The 17,616-nt window shown below is 53.8% G+C and overlaps 1 protein-coding gene and 1 long non-coding RNA gene across 3 annotated transcripts; one reads left to right on the top strand and one right to left on the bottom strand.

Annotated features, from left to right (window-relative positions):
• Positions 1-30: 30 nt before the first annotated feature.
• Positions 31-3,386, top strand: LOC142470081 (uncharacterized). Its single transcript, XR_012789158.1, has 3 exons — positions 31-799; positions 1,976-2,353; positions 2,468-3,386. It is a non-coding gene; the product is annotated as an uncharacterized LOC142470081 (long non-coding RNA).
• SNX20 (sorting nexin 20) lies at positions 1,574-7,556 on the bottom strand. 2 transcript variants are annotated; one of them, XM_075577012.1, is made up of 4 exons: positions 7,401-7,556; positions 5,819-5,979; positions 4,087-4,238; positions 1,574-2,563 (listed from the first exon to the last, which is right to left on the bottom strand). In XM_075577012.1, exons 2-4 carry the CDS (start codon positions 5,895-5,897, stop codon positions 1,886-1,888), a joined length of 909 nt encoding a protein of 302 aa, XP_075433127.1. In that variant the 5' UTR covers positions 5,898-5,979; positions 7,401-7,556; the 3' UTR covers positions 1,574-1,885. The 2 variants fall into 2 exon arrangements, with proteins under 2 accessions (XP_075433127.1, XP_075433128.1); XM_075577013.1 differs by lacking the exon at positions 7,401-7,556 and having other exon boundaries at positions 5,711-5,953.
• Between the last annotated feature and the right edge of the window lie 10,060 nt (positions 7,557-17,616).

Here is a 17,616-nt window from a genome sequence, read left to right as displayed (position 1 = left end):
CAAACTTTATTATACCAGTGCAGCGCGGACACAACAAACTTTATTATACCAGTGCAGCGCGGACACAGCAAACGACTTTATTATACCACTTCAACGCTTCACTACCATTCTCTCTCCCCCCTCCACTCCTCCTCCCCTTCCTTACCCTCCTCACTACCATACTCTCCCTCCCTCCCATACACACTCCGCCCCTCCCATACTCTCAACGCCGCCCCTCCCATACTCTCAACGCCCCCCCCCCATACTCTCAACGCCCCCCCCCCATACTCTCAACGCCCCCCCCCCATACTCTCAACGCCCCCCCCCCCCCTAGGGTAATTTAAAAAAAAAATTCATACAGCATTGCTGCTTTACCAGGTTCAATAACCATCGCTACATCTGTCCCAGAGATAAGTGCTTTCTTGCAGCTGAGAACGGAGAATTGTAGCAGAAACTAATGCATATAACATTAATTTTTTTCCACTTTATTATAAATTCAGACCAGAAAACCCTAACATTTGTTTTATACGTAAACGAGAAGCTGCAGAATTGAGACCCGACATCTGGATTTATAGAAAAATTACTCCCAAAATTGGGCTAAAACCATACATTTTATCAACGTTAAACATGTGCGTATCTTTGGATTAGAAGGGAATGCTTTTTGATTATACAGAAGTTATGGAGAGAATTGCAGTCAGACCACAGATAGGATTCTCAAATCTCCCTGAAAAGCTCTGTTACTAAATGACATTTTATGCTCACCGCCCGGGTGGGGACGTTTCCAATTATTGTCGCAGGAATTGGATTCCACAGCACAAAGGTAGAATAGAGGAGGAATGTTTTTGCACAAGTGGAAGCTTTGTATAAAACTCCTCTCAAAAGACGCACAACATATGATCATTTCCCCTTTTTAACAACATACTAAGGGCTAGATTAAGCCATCTCTGTTACATCCGGGCTCATAACGGGACGTTGCCTAACACATGAACGTACATTATATTCCCTGAGGTTACAAGTGTCCCCAAATGTATACAACAAAAAACAGACAGAGATGCCCAAAGCTACTTCCAATGTGATAAAAATACACAGTGCAATACCTATATATTTTCTTGAAAAAAGGGTAATTTAGTTTAACCCTTTGGCCAAAGCGTCTTAAACCTGCTGCCACTTTCAAGGCATGACCGTAGCAGGTCCTAACACTCCCTGGGTTAAAATTCTTATTAACCTGTATAATTACAGGAAGAATGATCACATTGGTTCTGTCGTAACCTGGCAAAATTTGGGTATCTGTGTGTTTATTAACTGTGTGCAGCTGGCCCCAGCTGCTTTTGGGAGGGTAGTGGCCCCTCCCCACTTTCCAAGTTGGTAGGTCAGTTTCATTTTGCCAGGTTACGACAGATCCAATGTGATCATTCTTCTTGTAATTATACTGGTTAATAAGAATTTTAACCCAGGCAGTGTTAGGACCTGCCACGGTCATGCCTTGTAAGTGGCAGCAGGCTTAAGACGCTTTGGCCAAAGGGTTAAACTAAATTACCCTTTTTTCAAGAGAATATATAGGTATTGCACTGTGTATTTTTGTCACATTGGAAGTAGCTTTGGGCATCTCTGTCTGTTTTTTGTTGTATACATTTAGCCACACCCACTAGCACTCCTTTTGACACTTATATACATATATATATATATATATATATATATATATATATTATGTGGTAATGTTAGGGGTTTCTCAGAGCTTGTTGGGCATCTGTGTGTCCCCAAATGTAATTATATGCAAACACAACGCCCGTTGTTTATCTCATTATCATCGGAGTAGCGTCACGTTATTGTAGCATAACATGCAGTTATCTTCCAAAAATGGTGGTATAAATGACCCCCGCCCCCCATGTGACGGGTCCTTCCTCGTTTAATGTACACACTCTTTCACTACCAGTTCCTTTAGAGTAACCGTCGGAATTTCCAATCCTTGTCTCATCTTTTTCTCCCCTTTCTCCAGCTTCTCCTGTAAAGATACAAAGTCCGTCCCCAGTTTATAAGCCAATGAAATCATCGTCTCCAGCAATGGGATGTAATATCGGTGACCTGGATGCTTCTCTAGGAGGGCCAAGGCTTTCAAACTCACTTCATAGGCTTTTTTTAAGTCCTCCAGATCTTTGTAACATACAACCACAGCACAGAGAGACGGCACCATTACAACCAGGCAGTGTTCGGTTAACTTTTCCTGGAGACATATAATTTGCTGAAAGATTTCCAAGGCTTTTCCATACTGTCCCCCTCGGAGGCAACTGTAAGCTTCATCCAGTTCTGGGTCGATGAAGAAGTCGATGTATTTCTTGGATCTTCTGATACATTTCATGGAGTAAAGCTCCACAAGGTAATCTCCAAGAGCCAATACCCGTTTATTGATCATCTCCTCTGTGAGGTTCCCCATCAACACTTTCTTGGGAAACAAAACGTCTTCCATTTCATCTTTAAAATCTTTCAACAGGTTCCTGTGCAGCTTCTCAAAATCTGAGTATCTACGCTCGATGGAGACTTTGCTTCCATCAAAACTTCCCGTCTTGAGGATGACAATTTTGTACATCTGGCAAGATAAATAGTTGAGGAAATGTGGTTAGGAAGCCCGGTCATTGAGTTGCACTAAATGTTAATAAAGACTATTGTGTTAATGAAATATACTGTAGCCTTAAGTGGTCATTAAGGCCGTTTTTGGCCAAAGCTCCTATTGAAGTAAATGGGGGTTTTCGGACGCACCAAACAGTTACTTCTTGACCATATTATGCCAAATTAGGGGTACTTTACAGGAACAAATCCTCCCTAAGTCTCCTGGTCAGAAAGCGTATTGCACAGCAGATGCTAATGACAATTATTGACTATGGAGACATAGTATATGGCACGGCACCTCAAACCCACCTTAGCAAACTTGACACCCTCTACAATTCAATTTGTCGTTTTGTTCTCCAATGCAACTACAACACACATCACTGCGAAATGCTCAAAGAACTAGATTGGTCATCACTAGAGTCTAGGCGCAAAGTTCACCTTTCCTGTCTTGCCTTTAAATTCTTTATGGGCAAGCTACCCAGCTACCTGAACAAGCTCCTCACCCCTTCCACATGCAGCACCTATCACCTGAGATCAGACTCCAAAAGACTGTTCATGGTCCCAAGGCTCAACAAAGTATCCGGCCGTTCCTCCTTCTCTTACCGTGCACCCCAAAACTGGAACAACCTACCAGAGACTCTCACATCCACCACCAGTTTAAGTTCTTTCAAATCTAAGGCTGTCTCACATTTTAATCTGGTCTGTAACTGTTTCATTCGCCCATAATATATATTTTCTTTAACTGTGCATGCAATGTCTTGTATATAATGTATACCCTGTTCATTTATGTAACTGTATTTGTAACCATGTATTATTTGTTTTACTCTGTGCCCAGGACATACTTGAAAATGAGAGGTAACTCTCAATGTATTACTTCCTGGTAAAATATTTAATAAATAAATAAATATTGCATTAACCCTTATGGGGTTTATTTGCTACGAATCTCTATAGCGTTGGGCTCTGTTTTTGTTAGTGCAGAGTTACATTTATCATTATAAATACTTATCCCAAGAATTTCTGCTAAACCTCGTCAGCATTACAATGCAGAGGCAGAAAGAGTCTTGACACATGTATTTTTAAACCCATGTACGTACGCTACAAAACGCAGGGGACTTAGACAGGCAAGACGAGATATTTACGCCACCAAGCACGGAACGGTGCTTCGATTACTGGCGCATCACTTCTTACATTAATATAAATATGATTTGCGTGCGCTCTTGTGCAGTATGTAACTTCTCTTAAACCCCTCTAGCCAACTGGGCTACAAAACCACCCCCAAAACACGCGCAGCGCGGAAAAGAAGCTAGCATAGAAGCCGATGTTCCCCAGGACGCTGCTTTCTGCTTTTTACATGAATATTTCTATTTAATGAGGTGGTGACCCGGATGGAAACAGGAAGGAAAATGAAATGCAAGTTGTAGAAAGTCACTGTTTTCCTGTGCAGCTGTAATGTGGATAGTCACGGCTTGTGGTACTGAGTATTTCATAGGAGTGTCTTATTACCACAAACTTGGATAAGAAGTCCTCAGCAATGCGGGACGACTGGATTTCAAAGAGGACTTTGACCGGTTTGGCCTCATGCTTCTCCTGCTTCCAGTACTGCTGAAGCTCCTTTGTAGTCATGAGGTAATGGGGACATGGTACGGAATTGTCACCTAGAGAAATACACAAGTCACTTAGAAAATACACAAGTCACTTAGAGAAACCTGGGCTTTCCCGGTGCTCAGGACTGAAGTCTTGCCTGGGTCCTGGGTTGTTAAGACAGAAAAGGGGGTACTAGTGGGCTGTTCAGCATTGGCCCAGCAAAGGAAGGGGCCAGGGCCCTCCACTGACGCCAAGCCTATCCCTGCAGTCCCTGCTCTCCCCCACTGTATGGGGCCCTGGTTTCCATGTCAAGAAATTAACAAAGAGCAAAGGAAGGGGTACCAGAGCCGGAGGGTCACTCCTGAGAGGGAGAGTAGGCTTAGGTAAACAGCCCACCGATTACACGCACTCGCTAGTTAGTAGTGGAACTCTGGCTATGAGCCAAGGAAATGGTGATTATCTGGACATGGACCTCGTTGTGGTTGGGTGAGTGACCATGGTAGTCCCGAATTGATTATAGATAAACTGCCAGTGAGATTATGAATGAATTAAAACAACATTAGTAGGGTCCTGTGGACTAGTATAGATAAAATAAAGGGACACAAAATAACATGTAGAGAGAGTTCAGAGCCTGTTTGTAGTGACCCGAATACTGTAATGTGTCCCTTTTATCAGGGAAAAGCAATGTTAGGGGGGAGACATCAACCTCCAAGAGCCAAAATCTGCCATCATGTGGGGTGTTTTAATAAAAAAAATACTCACGTCTATCAGTGACTATCGAAGTCTATGAAACGATGCTGCTAAAAAGTAACAGTACTCTAGGATTGTAATTTAAAAAATTCACAGTACTCTGGGATTGTAATTTAAAAAAGGAAGTATTGGTACTCGGGTGTATACATAATAAAAGTACCGCTTAGTAAATGCAATCACACTTTGACCACGGGTGTGACCTGCTTTTAATGGACCCCAGTGTAAGGGGTCCAGGCTTTGGCTGGATCCCGCCCATACCTGGCTGCTGTGGACATTTTGGTTACTGGCAGCCTGCTTTATTGGCTGCACCTGTTCCAGGGCTTAAAGAGCAGCCAGTGACTCCCAGCCCCCGCCCGAGCATTGTATGCGTTTCGCTGTGTTCCTGGCCACCCTGGGCTCTAGTACCTGAGCCTTCTATTTCCTGCGGCTTCCCTGTTCCCGAGCCTTCTGTGTGGCTGCCTGTTGCTGTGGCTTCCCCGTTCCTGAGCCTTCTGTGTGGCTGCCTGTTGCTGTGGCTTGCTTTTCCCTGTGGCTTCCCCATTCCCGAGCCTTCTGTGTGGCTCCCCATTGCTGTGGCGTGCCTATCCCTGTGGCTCCCCTGTTAATTGGATTTCCCTGTTGCTGACCCCGGACCGTGACCCCGACCTCGCTGCCTGCTGCCTGCCCTGACCTTTTGCCTGTCGCCTGGATTCTGCACCACTGACGCCAGCCCTGACCCCTGCTTCCATACCAACTACGGATACTCTTACAGGACTCTGTCCCGGGGGCCTGGTCGGTTTCTTTGCATCCCTACCTCAGCCCGGCGGGTCCGCTTCCTGTTTGGAGACCAGCTCCGTCACACCCGGATCCCTGCAGTGTATATAGGAAATAGTGAAGACGTATTAATAAAACCCTTCTGTACCCGAGGGAGCGGCGGTTTCATGGTGTTTCTCCTCTCCCGTCGCTGCTTCTGATCTCCGATATTCCGGATGTTCCGCCATTACTGGGAATCTTGTTGAGTTCTTCGGAGGTACCGGACGATCTTCCGAAGCGCCGCTGGTCCAATCCCCTTCCAAGCTGATGCTACAAAAAGATGTCATCATTTAGCATACAGAGCGGACGCAAACGGTACTTACAAAGTAAATGCGCAGCTTCGATGAATCCTTACCCAGGGAACTTACCGGATCTTAGTGGATCTGGACCTCAGTACTTTAATATTGTTTGAACTTTCTGCAAAAAGTTTGCGTATACAAAAGCAGTCACCCCCGAAAAGGCCGTTTCGGGGTTCGGGAACCACTAGTAGTTCACAAGGGTTCGTTAAAGGAAATCTGCAATGGCGGCTCCCGGGCAGGATAGCGGGGTCGTGAGCCCGTGTGGGGGCAGGGCACTTAGTGAGACCCCAAACTGCACCTCGGCATGGGGGGGATCGCTCACAGCAGGAGCTTCTAAAGTCGCTTCCCACAATGCTTTGCATCCACAGCAGCAAGGCATTGTGGGGCGTGACTTTGGAAGCTCCCGCAGTGAGTGACAGCTGTACCCCCCCATGCTGCCTGCACACACTGAGGGGCAGTTGGGGGGATTATTAAGCGTGTGTTCCCCCCACGAGCTCAGGACACTATACTGCCTGGGATCGGTCACACAGTGTTAGGCCAGGCCCCCAGTGGCCGCTACCGCGTGTGCGCCACACAGCACAACCCTCTATGGAGCAGGCCACAGTGGCCGTGGGTGTGTGGGCGCGCAAAGTGCGATGACGCGTACGCTGGAAGGGAAGACAAGAACGTTGTATTCCTGTGCCACAGGCCCCCCCATCATAGCCCCGCGCATCCCATCGCTCCCCTACAGACCGCAGATTGCAGCTTTTATCTGTGCACGCGCCACCAGGTCACCAGGCGCGCGTGCAACAGTAAACACCGGGGCCGCAGCGATAGTCTGAGGAGTCGGCGATAAGATTTATTCATTAGGGGTTTGTGGGACAGGGTAATAAAGACTGGGAACCCGTGGGTTAAACTATGCAAAGTAAAGTATGTAACTAAAACTAACACAACATACACAACATACACAAATCTGATAAAAGAAATAGCCGTTACATTGACACCAGTAATGGGAAGTTTTGTTACGTTCTTACAGAGGCTGAAGTGGCCTCAAAAAGCAGCGGTACTGTGCCCAGTTACATACATAGTAGATGAGGTTGAAAAAAGACATGCGTCCATCAAGTTCAACCTATATTAAAGACGATTTGCCGTTATTAAGGGTTTAACCCCTCGTATTTAAACGACTAGCACATCTGGGGACTGATATTTATTCAGAAATAATGTATTTATTTATTTATAAAATGTTTTACCAGGAAGTAATACATTGAGAGTTACCTCTCGTTCTCACGCATGTCCTGAGGGGTGTGAGGCTTTAATAATGAAACGCTAATAATAAAGCAGGGGCACTGCCCCCCCCCCCCAGCACCCTGGCACATGGACATTATTGTAGGATACGTCACGGCTCATACTGACCTTTGTTTGCCAGGCGTGTATCACATTACCAGCGTCTCCCTCGTGTCATTTCCGCTTGGCGCCGACGCCTCTCACCTCCCAGAAGCCTCTGCTTCTCTGCAGCACGAGATTTCTTTGTTTGCAGAGAAGGACGTTCCGGCTTCACTTTCCTCATTGCAATGTGGGCGTACGCCCGAAAGTGAAAGTAACACACTGCCGAGCGTTCAGAAACCCCTGTGCTGCGCTGCACGTGTGATAACCAGTCATTCATTTAACCCTTTAGGCACTTTCACATATTTCCGTGAGCTCGGCCCACAGGACAATAAGAAATAATATACATTTAGTGCAGGTGCCGGCTGAGCCGGAGACCACCGGGACGGGGTGAGCCGGAGATCACCGGGACGGGGTGAGCCGGAGATCACCGGGACGGGGTGAGCCGGAGATCACCGGGACGGGGTGAGCCGGAGATCACCGGGACGGGGTGAGCCGGAGATCACCGGGACGGGGTGAGCCGGAGATCACCGGGACGGGGTGAGCCGGAGATCACCGGGACGGGGTGAGCCGGAGATCACCGGGACGGGGTGAGCCGGAGATCACCGGGACGGGGTGAGCCGGTGCAATCATTTTGTTATCCGAAGATGCAACTAAACGTTATTAGACTAAGGATCAAAATGTAGAATTTCCCTAATAAATTGCAGCCAGTGTGGGAGGGGCGCGGGGTCTGTGTGTATTTGGGAGGAGGGCGGGGTCTGTGTGTACTTGGGAGGAGGGCGGGGTCTGTGTGTACTTGGGAGGAGGGCGGGGTCTGTGTGTACTTGGGAGGAGGGCGGGGTCTGTGTGTACTTGGGAGGAGGGCGGGGTCTGTGTGTACTTGGGAGGAGGGCGGGGTCTGTGTGTACTTGGGAGGAGGGCGGGGTCTGTGTGTACTTGGGAGGAGGGCGGGGTCTGTGTGTACTTGGGAGGAGGGCGGGGTCTGTGTGTACTTGGGAGGAGGGCGGGGTCTGTGTGTACTTGGGAGGAGGGCGGGGTCTGTGTGTACTTGGGAGGAGGGCGGGGTCTGTGTGTACTTGGGAGGAGGGCGGGGTCTGTGTGTACTTGGGAGGAGGGCGGGGTCTGTGTGTACTTGGGAGGAGGGCGGGGTCTGTGTGTACTTGGGAGGAGGGCGGGGTCTGTGTGTACTTGGGAGGAGGGCGGGGTCTGTGTGTACTTGGGAGGAGGGCGGGGTCTGTGTGTACTTGGGAGGAGGGCGGGGTCTGTGTGTACTTGGGAGGAGGGCGGGGTCTGTGTGTACTTGGGAGGAGGGCGGGGTCTGTGTGTACTTGGGAGGAGGGCGGGGTCTGTGTGTACTTGGGAGGAGGGCGGGGTCTGTGTGTACTTGGGAGGAGGGCGGGGTCTGTGTGTACTTGGGAGGAGGGCGGGGTCTGTGTGTACTTGGGAGGAGGGCGGGGTCTGTGTGTACTTGGGAGGAGGGCGGGGTCTGTGTGTACTTGGGAGGAGGGCGGGGTCTGTGTGTACTTGGGAGGAGGGCGGGGTCTGTGTGTACTTGGGAGGAGGGCGGGGTCTGTGTGTACTTGGGAGGAGGGCGGGGTCTGTGTGTACTTGGGAGGAGGGCGGGGTCTGTGTGTACTTGGGAGGAGGGCGGGGTCTGTGTGTACTTGGGAGGAGGGCGGGGTCTGTGTGTACTTGGGAGGAGGGCGGGGTCTGTGTGTACTTGGGAGGAGGGCGGGGTCTGTGTGTACTTGGGAGGAGGGCGGGGTCTGTGTGTACTTGGGAGGAGGGCGGGGTCTGTGTGTACTTGGGAGGAGGGCGGGGTCTGTGTGTACTTGGGAGGAGGGCGGGGTCTGTGTGTACTTGGGAGGAGGGCGGGGTCTGTGTGTACTTGGGAGGAGGGCGGGGTCTGTGTGTACTTGGGAGGAGGGCGGGGTCTGTGTGTACTTGGGAGGAGGGCGGGGTCTGTGTGTACTTGGGAGGAGGGCGGGGTCTGTGTGTACTTGGGAGGAGGGCGGGGTCTGTGTGTACTTGGGAGGAGGGCGGGGTCTGTGTGTACTTGGGAGGAGGGCGGGGTCTGTGTGTACTTGGGAGGAGGGCGGGGTCTGTGTGTACTTGGGAGGAGGGCGGGGTCTGTGTGTACTTGGGAGGAGGGCGGGGTCTGTGTGTACTTGGGAGGAGGGCGGGGTCTGTGTGTACTTGGGAGGAGGGCGGGGTCTGTGTGTACTTGGGAGGAGGGCGGGGTCTGTGTGTACTTGGGAGGAGGGCGGGGTCTGTGTGTACTTGGGAGGAGGGCGGGGTCTGTGTGTACTTGGGAGGAGGGCGGGGTCTGTGTGTACTTGGGAGGAGGGCGGGGTCTGTGTGTACTTGGGAGGAGGGCGGGGTCTGTGTGTACTTGGGAGGAGGGCGGGGTCTGTGTGTACTTGGGAGGAGGGCGGGGTCTGTGTGTACTTGGGAGGAGGGCGGGGTCTGTGTGTACTTGGGAGGAGGGCGGGGTCTGTGTGTACTTGGGAGGAGGGCGGGGTCTGTGTGTACTTGGGAGGAGGGCGGGGTCTGTGTGTACTTGGGAGGAGGGCGGGGTCTGTGTGTACTTGGGAGGAGGGCGGGGTCTGTGTGTACTTGGGAGGAGGGCGGGGTCTGTGTGTACTTGGGAGGAGGGCGGGGTCTGTGTGTACTTGGGAGGAGGGCGGGGTCTGTGTGTACTTGGGAGGAGGGCGGGGTCTGTGTGTACTTGGGAGGAGGGCGGGGTCTGTGTGTACTTGGGAGGAGGGCGGGGTCTGTGTGTACTTGGGAGGAGGGCGGGGTCTGTGTGTACTTGGGAGGAGGGCGGGGTCTGTGTGTACTTGGGAGGAGGGCGGGGTCTGTGTGTACTTGGGAGGAGGGCGGGGTCTGTGTGTACTTGGGAGGAGGGCGGGGTCTGTGTGTACTTGGGAGGAGGGCGGGGTCTGTGTGTACTTGGGAGGAGGGCGGGGTCTGTGTGTACTTGGGAGGAGGGCGGGGTCTGTGTGTACTTGGGAGGAGGGCGGGGTCTGTGTGTACTTGGGAGGAGGGCGGGGTCTGTGTGTACTTGGGAGGAGGGCGGGGTCTGTGTGTACTTGGGAGGAGGGCGGGGTCTGTGTGTACTTGGGAGGAGGGCGGGGTCTGTGTGTACTTGGGAGGAGGGCGGGGTCTGTGTGTACTTGGGAGGAGGGCGGGGTCTGTGTGTACTTGGGAGGAGGGCGGGGTCTGTGTGTACTTGGGAGGAGGGCGGGGTCTGTGTGTACTTGGGAGGAGGGCGGGGTCTGTGTGTACTTGGGAGGAGGGCGGGGTCTGTGTGTACTTGGGAGGAGGGCGGGGTCTGTGTGTACTTGGGAGGAGGGCGGGGTCTGTGTGTACTTGGGAGGAGGGCGGGGTCTGTGTGTACTTGGGAGGAGGGCGGGGTCTGTGTGTACTTGGGAGGAGGGCGGGGTCTGTGTGTACTTGGGAGGAGGGCGGGGTCTGTGTGTACTTGGGAGGAGGGCGGGGTCTGTGTGTACTTGGGAGGAGGGCGGGGTCTGTGTGTACTTGGGAGGAGGGCGGGGTCTGTGTGTACTTGGGAGGAGGGCGGGGTCTGTGTGTACTTGGGAGGAGGGCGGGGTCTGTGTGTACTTGGGAGGAGGGCGGGGTCTGTGTGTACTTGGGAGGAGGGCGGGGTCTGTGTGTACTTGGGAGGAGGGCGGGGTCTGTGTGTACTTGGGAGGAGGGCGGGGTCTGTGTGTACTTGGGAGGAGGGCGGGGTCTGTGTGTACTTGGGAGGAGGGCGGGGTCTGTGTGTACTTGGGAGGAGGGCGGGGTCTGTGTGTACTTGGGAGGAGGGCGGGGTCTGTGTGTACTTGGGAGGAGGGCGGGGTCTGTGTGTACTTGGGAGGAGGGCGGGGTCTGTGTGTACTTGGGAGGAGGGCGGGGTCTGTGTGTACTTGGGAGGAGGGCGGGGTCTGTGTGTACTTGGGAGGAGGGCGGGGTCTGTGTGTACTTGGGAGGAGGGCGGGGTCTGTGTGTACTTGGGAGGAGGGCGGGGTCTGTGTGTACTTGGGAGGAGGGCGGGGTCTGTGTGTACTTGGGAGGAGGGCGGGGTCTGTGTGTACTTGGGAGGAGGGCGGGGTCTGTGTGTACTTGGGAGGAGGGCGGGGTCTGTGTGTACTTGGGAGGAGGGCGGGGTCTGTGTGTACTTGGGAGGAGGGCGGGGTCTGTGTGTACTTGGGAGGAGGGCGGGGTCTGTGTGTACTTGGGAGGAGGGCGGGGTCTGTGTGTACTTGGGAGGAGGGCGGGGTCTGTGTGTACTTGGGAGGAGGGCGGGGTCTGTGTGTACTTGGGAGGAGGGCGGGGTCTGTGTGTACTTGGGAGGAGGGCGGGGTCTGTGTGTACTTGGGAGGAGGGCGGGGTCTGTGTGTACTTGGGAGGAGGGCGGGGTCTGTGTGTACTTGGGAGGAGGGCGGGGTCTGTGTGTACTTGGGAGGAGGGCGGGGTCTGTGTGTACTTGGGAGGAGGGCGGGGTCTGTGTGTACTTGGGAGGAGGGCGGGGTCTGTGTGTACTTGGGAGGAGGGCGGGGTCTGTGTGTACTTGGGAGGAGGGCGGGGTCTGTGTGTACTTGGGAGGAGGGCGGGGTCTGTGTGTACTTGGGAGGAGGGCGGGGTCTGTGTGTACTTGGGAGGAGGGCGGGGTCTGTGTGTACTTGGGAGGAGGGCGGGGTCTGTGTGTACTTGGGAGGAGGGCGGGGTCTGTGTGTACTTGGGAGGAGGGCGGGGTCTGTGTGTACTTGGGAGGAGGGCGGGGTCTGTGTGTACTTGGGAGGAGGGCGGGGTCTGTGTGTACTTGGGAGGAGGGCGGGGTCTGTGTGTACTTGGGAGGAGGGCGGGGTCTGTGTGTACTTGGGAGGAGGGCGGGGTCTGTGTGTACTTGGGAGGAGGGCGGGGTCTGTGTGTACTTGGGAGGAGGGCGGGGTCTGTGTGTACTTGGGAGGAGGGCGGGGTCTGTGTGTACTTGGGAGGAGGGCGGGGTCTGTGTGTACTTGGGAGGAGGGCGGGGTCTGTGTGTACTTGGGAGGAGGGCGGGGTCTGTGTGTACTTGGGAGGAGGGCGGGGTCTGTGTGTACTTGGGAGGAGGGCGGGGTCTGTGTGTACTTGGGAGGAGGGCGGGGTCTGTGTGTACTTGGGAGGAGGGCGGGGTCTGTGTGTACTTGGGAGGAGGGCGGGGTCTGTGTGTACTTGGGAGGAGGGCGGGGTCTGTGTGTACTTGGGAGGAGGGCGGGGTCTGTGTGTACTTGGGAGGAGGGCGGGGTCTGTGTGTACTTGGGAGGAGGGCGGGGTCTGTGTGTACTTGGGAGGAGGGCGGGGTCTGTGTGTACTTGGGAGGAGGGCGGGGTCTGTGTGTACTTGGGAGGAGGGCGGGGTCTGTGTGTACTTGGGAGGAGGGCGGGGTCTGTGTGTACTTGGGAGGAGGGCGGGGTCTGTGTGTACTTGGGAGGAGGGCGGGGTCTGTGTGTACTTGGGAGGAGGGCGGGGTCTGTGTGTACTTGGGAGGAGGGCGGGGTCTGTGTGTACTTGGGAGGAGGGCGGGGTCTGTGTGTACTTGGGAGGAGGGCGGGGTCTGTGTGTACTTGGGAGGAGGGCGGGGTCTGTGTGTACTTGGGAGGAGGGCGGGGTCTGTGTGTACTTGGGAGGAGGGCGGGGTCTGTGTGTACTTGGGAGGAGGGCGGGGTCTGTGTGTACTTGGGAGGAGGGCGGGGTCTGTGTGTACTTGGGAGGAGGGCGGGGTCTGTGTGTACTTGGGAGGAGGGCGGGGTCTGTGTGTACTTGGGAGGAGGGCGGGGTCTGTGTGTACTTGGGAGGAGGGCGGGGTCTGTGTGTACTTGGGAGGAGGGCGGGGTCTGTGTGTACTTGGGAGGAGGGCGGGGTCTGTGTGTACTTGGGAGGAGGGCGGGGTCTGTGTGTACTTGGGAGGAGGGCGGGGTCTGTGTGTACTTGGGAGGAGGGCGGGGTCTGTGTGTACTTGGGAGGAGGGCGGGGTCTGTGTGTACTTGGGAGGAGGGCGGGGTCTGTGTGTACTTGGGAGGAGGGCGGGGTCTGTGTGTACTTGGGAGGAGGGCGGGGTCTGTGTGTACTTGGGAGGAGGGCGGGGTCTGTGTGTACTTGGGAGGAGGGCGGGGTCTGTGTGTACTTGGGAGGAGGGCGGGGTCTGTGTGTACTTGGGAGGAGGGCGGGGTCTGTGTGTACTTGGGAGGAGGGCGGGGTCTGTGTGTACTTGGGAGGAGGGCGGGGTCTGTGTGTACTTGGGAGGAGGGCGGGGTCTGTGTGTACTTGGGAGGAGGGCGGGGTCTGTGTGTACTTGGGAGGAGGGCGGGGTCTGTGTGTACTTGGGAGGAGGGCGGGGTCTGTGTGTACTTGGGAGGAGGGCGGGGTCTGTGTGTACTTGGGAGGAGGGCGGGGTCTGTGTGTACTTGGGAGGAGGGCGGGGTCTGTGTGTACTTGGGAGGAGGGCGGGGTCTGTGTGTACTTGGGAGGAGGGCGGGGTCTGTGTGTACTTGGGAGGAGGGCGGGGTCTGTGTGTACTTGGGAGGAGGGCGGGGTCTGTGTGTACTTGGGAGGAGGGCGGGGTCTGTGTGTACTTGGGAGGAGGGCGGGGTCTGTGTGTACTTGGGAGGAGGGCGGGGTCTGTGTGTACTTGGGAGGAGGGCGGGGTCTGTGTGTACTTGGGAGGAGGGCGGGGTCTGTGTGTACTTGGGAGGAGGGCGGGGTCTGTGTGTACTTGGGAGGAGGGCGGGGTCTGTGTGTACTTGGGAGGAGGGCGGGGTCTGTGTGTACTTGGGAGGAGGGCGGGGTCTGTGTGTACTTGGGAGGAGGGCGGGGTCTGTGTGTACTTGGGAGGAGGGCGGGGTCTGTGTGTACTTGGGAGGAGGGCGGGGTCTGTGTGTACTTGGGAGGAGGGCGGGGTCTGTGTGTACTTGGGAGGAGGGCGGGGTCTGTGTGTACTTGGGAGGAGGGCGGGGTCTGTGTGTACTTGGGAGGAGGGCGGGGTCTGTGTGTACTTGGGAGGAGGGCGGGGTCTGTGTGTACTTGGGAGGAGGGCGGGGTCTGTGTGTACTTGGGAGGAGGGCGGGGTCTGTGTGTACTTGGGAGGAGGGCGGGGTCTGTGTGTACTTGGGAGGAGGGCGGGGTCTGTGTGTACTTGGGAGGAGGGCGGGGTCTGTGTGTACTTGGGAGGAGGGCGGGGTCTGTGTGTACTTGGGAGGAGGGCGGGGTCTGTGTGTACTTGGGAGGAGGGCGGGGTCTGTGTGTACTTGGGAGGAGGGCGGGGTCTGTGTGTACTTGGGAGGAGGGCGGGGTCTGTGTGTACTTGGGAGGAGGGCGGGGTCTGTGTGTACTTGGGAGGAGGGCGGGGTCTGTGTGTACTTGGGAGGAGGGCGGGGTCTGTGTGTACTTGGGAGGAGGGCGGGGTCTGTGTGTACTTGGGAGGAGGGCGGGGTTTGTGTGTACTTGGGAGGAGGGCGGGGTTTGTGTGTACTTGGGAGGAGGGCGGGGTTTGTGTGTACTTGGGAGGAGGGCGGGGTTTGTGTGTACTTGGGAGGAGGGCGGGGTTTGTGTGTGTAGAGGGAGAGAGGGGGTGGCCCGGTATTAAAGGGGTTGCACCCCATTTGGCCACCCCTGACCGCACCAGGGAGACAAGGGGTTAACTGGGCTGAGGTCCAGAAATGTGATGTAACCCTTGTTATGACATGTAAATGTATTTTCCCCTGTTCCATTGTAATGTCTGGTTACTCAGTGTTTGCATCACACACACACTAGAATCCATCCGGGAGCACAAGGGTTAATAATTCTTTAATGATTATAGCTCTTTGTGTAAGTTTCCCGCCTTTTCGGACACCATTTTGCAGGTCCCCATTGGCCGCCATTAGGGCTCAATGCATTTCAATAGGAATTTGTGCTGTTTTCGTCCTGTTTCCTGTAGTGACCAGCAGGTGGCGTCCGAGAGGGAGAGCGGCGGTTTCCCATTGAAAGTCAATGGGCTCATTGACTTCAATGGAGATGCCTCGAGGTAACCTAGTTGGCTGCCGTCCAGACCGCAAACCGCAAAGCGGATACAATGTCCTTCAAAAGAGCTAAAATCACTGGGTCAAGTTCAACGTCAATTAGCGGGGGAATAAACTGTTCTAGGGCACCTAGGGATAAAATTATTTTTGCCCCTAGTTCCTAAGCGTCCCCCCACTCGACCACCACCGGGTCCCCGAATCCTGGACCCCCGATAAGGGTCGAACCAGATAGAGCGGGTCGCGCCATAGGCTTTGCCGGCGGCGGCAGAAACGGCTCAGAAAAATGACTAAGTGAGAAATGCTGAATTTTAGGAATCCATATCTCCGGTTCCGGAGGGTTCAGCGGATCAGGGTTTGGGGTATCTGTAGCCACTGCTCCGGCATCGCTGCAGAACCATCCTTGACCCGCTTGGACCAACCCGACGGAGTATGGACCCCCTTGAAGTTCGGGACTTTTCCCATAGACTTCAATGGCAGAAAACCCCCATTGACTTCAATGGCGGCGATTTACCATTGAAAGTCTATGGCGGAGCTGCCCGTTGTTTTCAATGGGGATTTAGTGAAAAGCTGAGATTTCTTTTTTCAATGGAGATTTTTGTATTAAAATGATTTAATGTGCATTTGTGTAACTCCGGTTTCTTAGGTCGTAGCAAGTCGCTTTTTGGACCATATGGTGTCCCAGTTCTGGCAATGCGAACTGGGAAGTTTGGACCTGCTAAACCTAACGGAACCGGATATTTTAATACGTTTATGTTTTATGCTTAATAGTGTATCTTAAGGTATGGACAAAGACCCAGAAGAAATTCTTTTGGGCCATAAGGTAGCAGATGGCCCTGGGGACGCCGCTATGTCTAGGATTTAAGTGCTGTTCAAAGAGTTTTATCACCCTCACTGTTTATCCGAAGCCCAAACCAGGGCAGGTCTTAAGTGTTCCAATTAACACCTTTCAACAAAGGTTTTCCTGCCAGAACTCCAAATGGTAGACTGTCTGGCATTCCTGACGTAAATGTGGGGCTTCAGAAATGAGACCCCCAGAGTTCTACTGCGCATGTGCCAACTAGCAGGGGGGCATGGGTCAGAATGCTTTCCCACGTTAGTGAGTGGCTGGAGGTAATTGTAAACCAATCCCCTGTGCTTAAGGTTAAGAATAGAAGGAGAATGGTTTATAAACTGCTGTCCACCCATATATCCTTTGTCTTCGTTTGCTGATATGGTTACCTGATATCACCTGAATGATTTCCTCACTGCTGAAAGAAATGCTACATCATACTTCTCATTCCCCAACCCTTAAGTAAGTGTACTTCTTGTTTGTTACTGTATTATCTGTTGTGTTCACCTTTATTCTAAGGAATAAATACAATTTATTATATCTTAAGCCTCGTTCAGTTCAAACCCAATTATTTTTGTGTAATATTAATAAGCCTGTGGAAGCTATCGTCACAGGCGTATTAATAAAACTGGTGGCAGCTGGTGGGATTGAACTGGGTCTGGATTACAGTATTCTGTGGGGTACTGTGATCCAGTGGGAACTTGATGGTAATTGCAAGTTCCTGGGACTAAAGATATTGAACACACAGTAGTGCAACAAGTAACGCAAGTTGTCACACCACCTCACTGCTGCGACCCAGAACTCAGAGCCATGAGTGAAGCGGAGAACCTCTATTACCTGAGAACTAGAAATCAGCTAAAAGACAAGTGCCGTGCCTATGGACTGGAATATGTGGACCAGGAGGTCGAGGACATGGTTGTTGCAGTCACCGCATATGAAGCTGAGCATCCAGAGGTCCTGGAAGTAGCTCAGCTTGCCCTTTTACAGCCGCCCGGAGATCAGGGACTGAACCCAGTGCCGGGCTGGCAGGATCCCGGGGAGGGACCAAGTGCACCTCCCAGGACAAGTGCAGCAGGAGGGACACTGATAGCTGCGGCTACCAGCCCGTTTACCCCTGAAATGCTGGCACTGATAACAGCGTGGGGAGACAGAGGGACACCGGAGGAGCGGCTACATTTTATCTCTATGGCAGTGAACAGACCCGCTTATTGCCCCCCGGTCCGACCCCCCAAAGATGGACTCCAACTGGACAAGCACAGCCTCACCAAGTATGTGGAGGGCACTGATCAGATTGACATGTTTCTAAGGAACTTTGAAACGCAGTGCCGGCGGTACGGGGTGCTTCCCCAGCATAGGGTTGCACGCCTGGATCCGC

This window comes from Ascaphus truei, chromosome 19 (genome assembly GCF_040206685.1).
Source record: "Ascaphus truei isolate aAscTru1 chromosome 19, aAscTru1.hap1, whole genome shotgun sequence".
Taxonomy (NCBI): Eukaryota; Metazoa; Chordata; class Amphibia; order Anura; family Ascaphidae; genus Ascaphus; species Ascaphus truei.
Note: the sequence above shows the minus strand (reverse complement) of the source record. Positions and strands in the feature narration are given on the sequence as shown.

Coding starts and splice junctions, on each gene's coding strand:
- SNX20 (XM_075577012.1), bottom strand. CDS start 5,897: ATGGCGGAACATCCGGAATATCGGAGATCAGAAGCAGCGACGGGAGAG. Junction 4,239..5,818: donor TGAAACCGCCGCTCCCTCGG/GTACAGAAGGGT, acceptor GTATTTCTCTAG/GTGACAATTCCGTACCATGT. Junction 2,564..4,086: donor ACTTCTTATCCAAGTTTGTG/GTAATAAGACAC, acceptor TTATCTTGCCAG/ATGTACAAAATTGTCATCCT.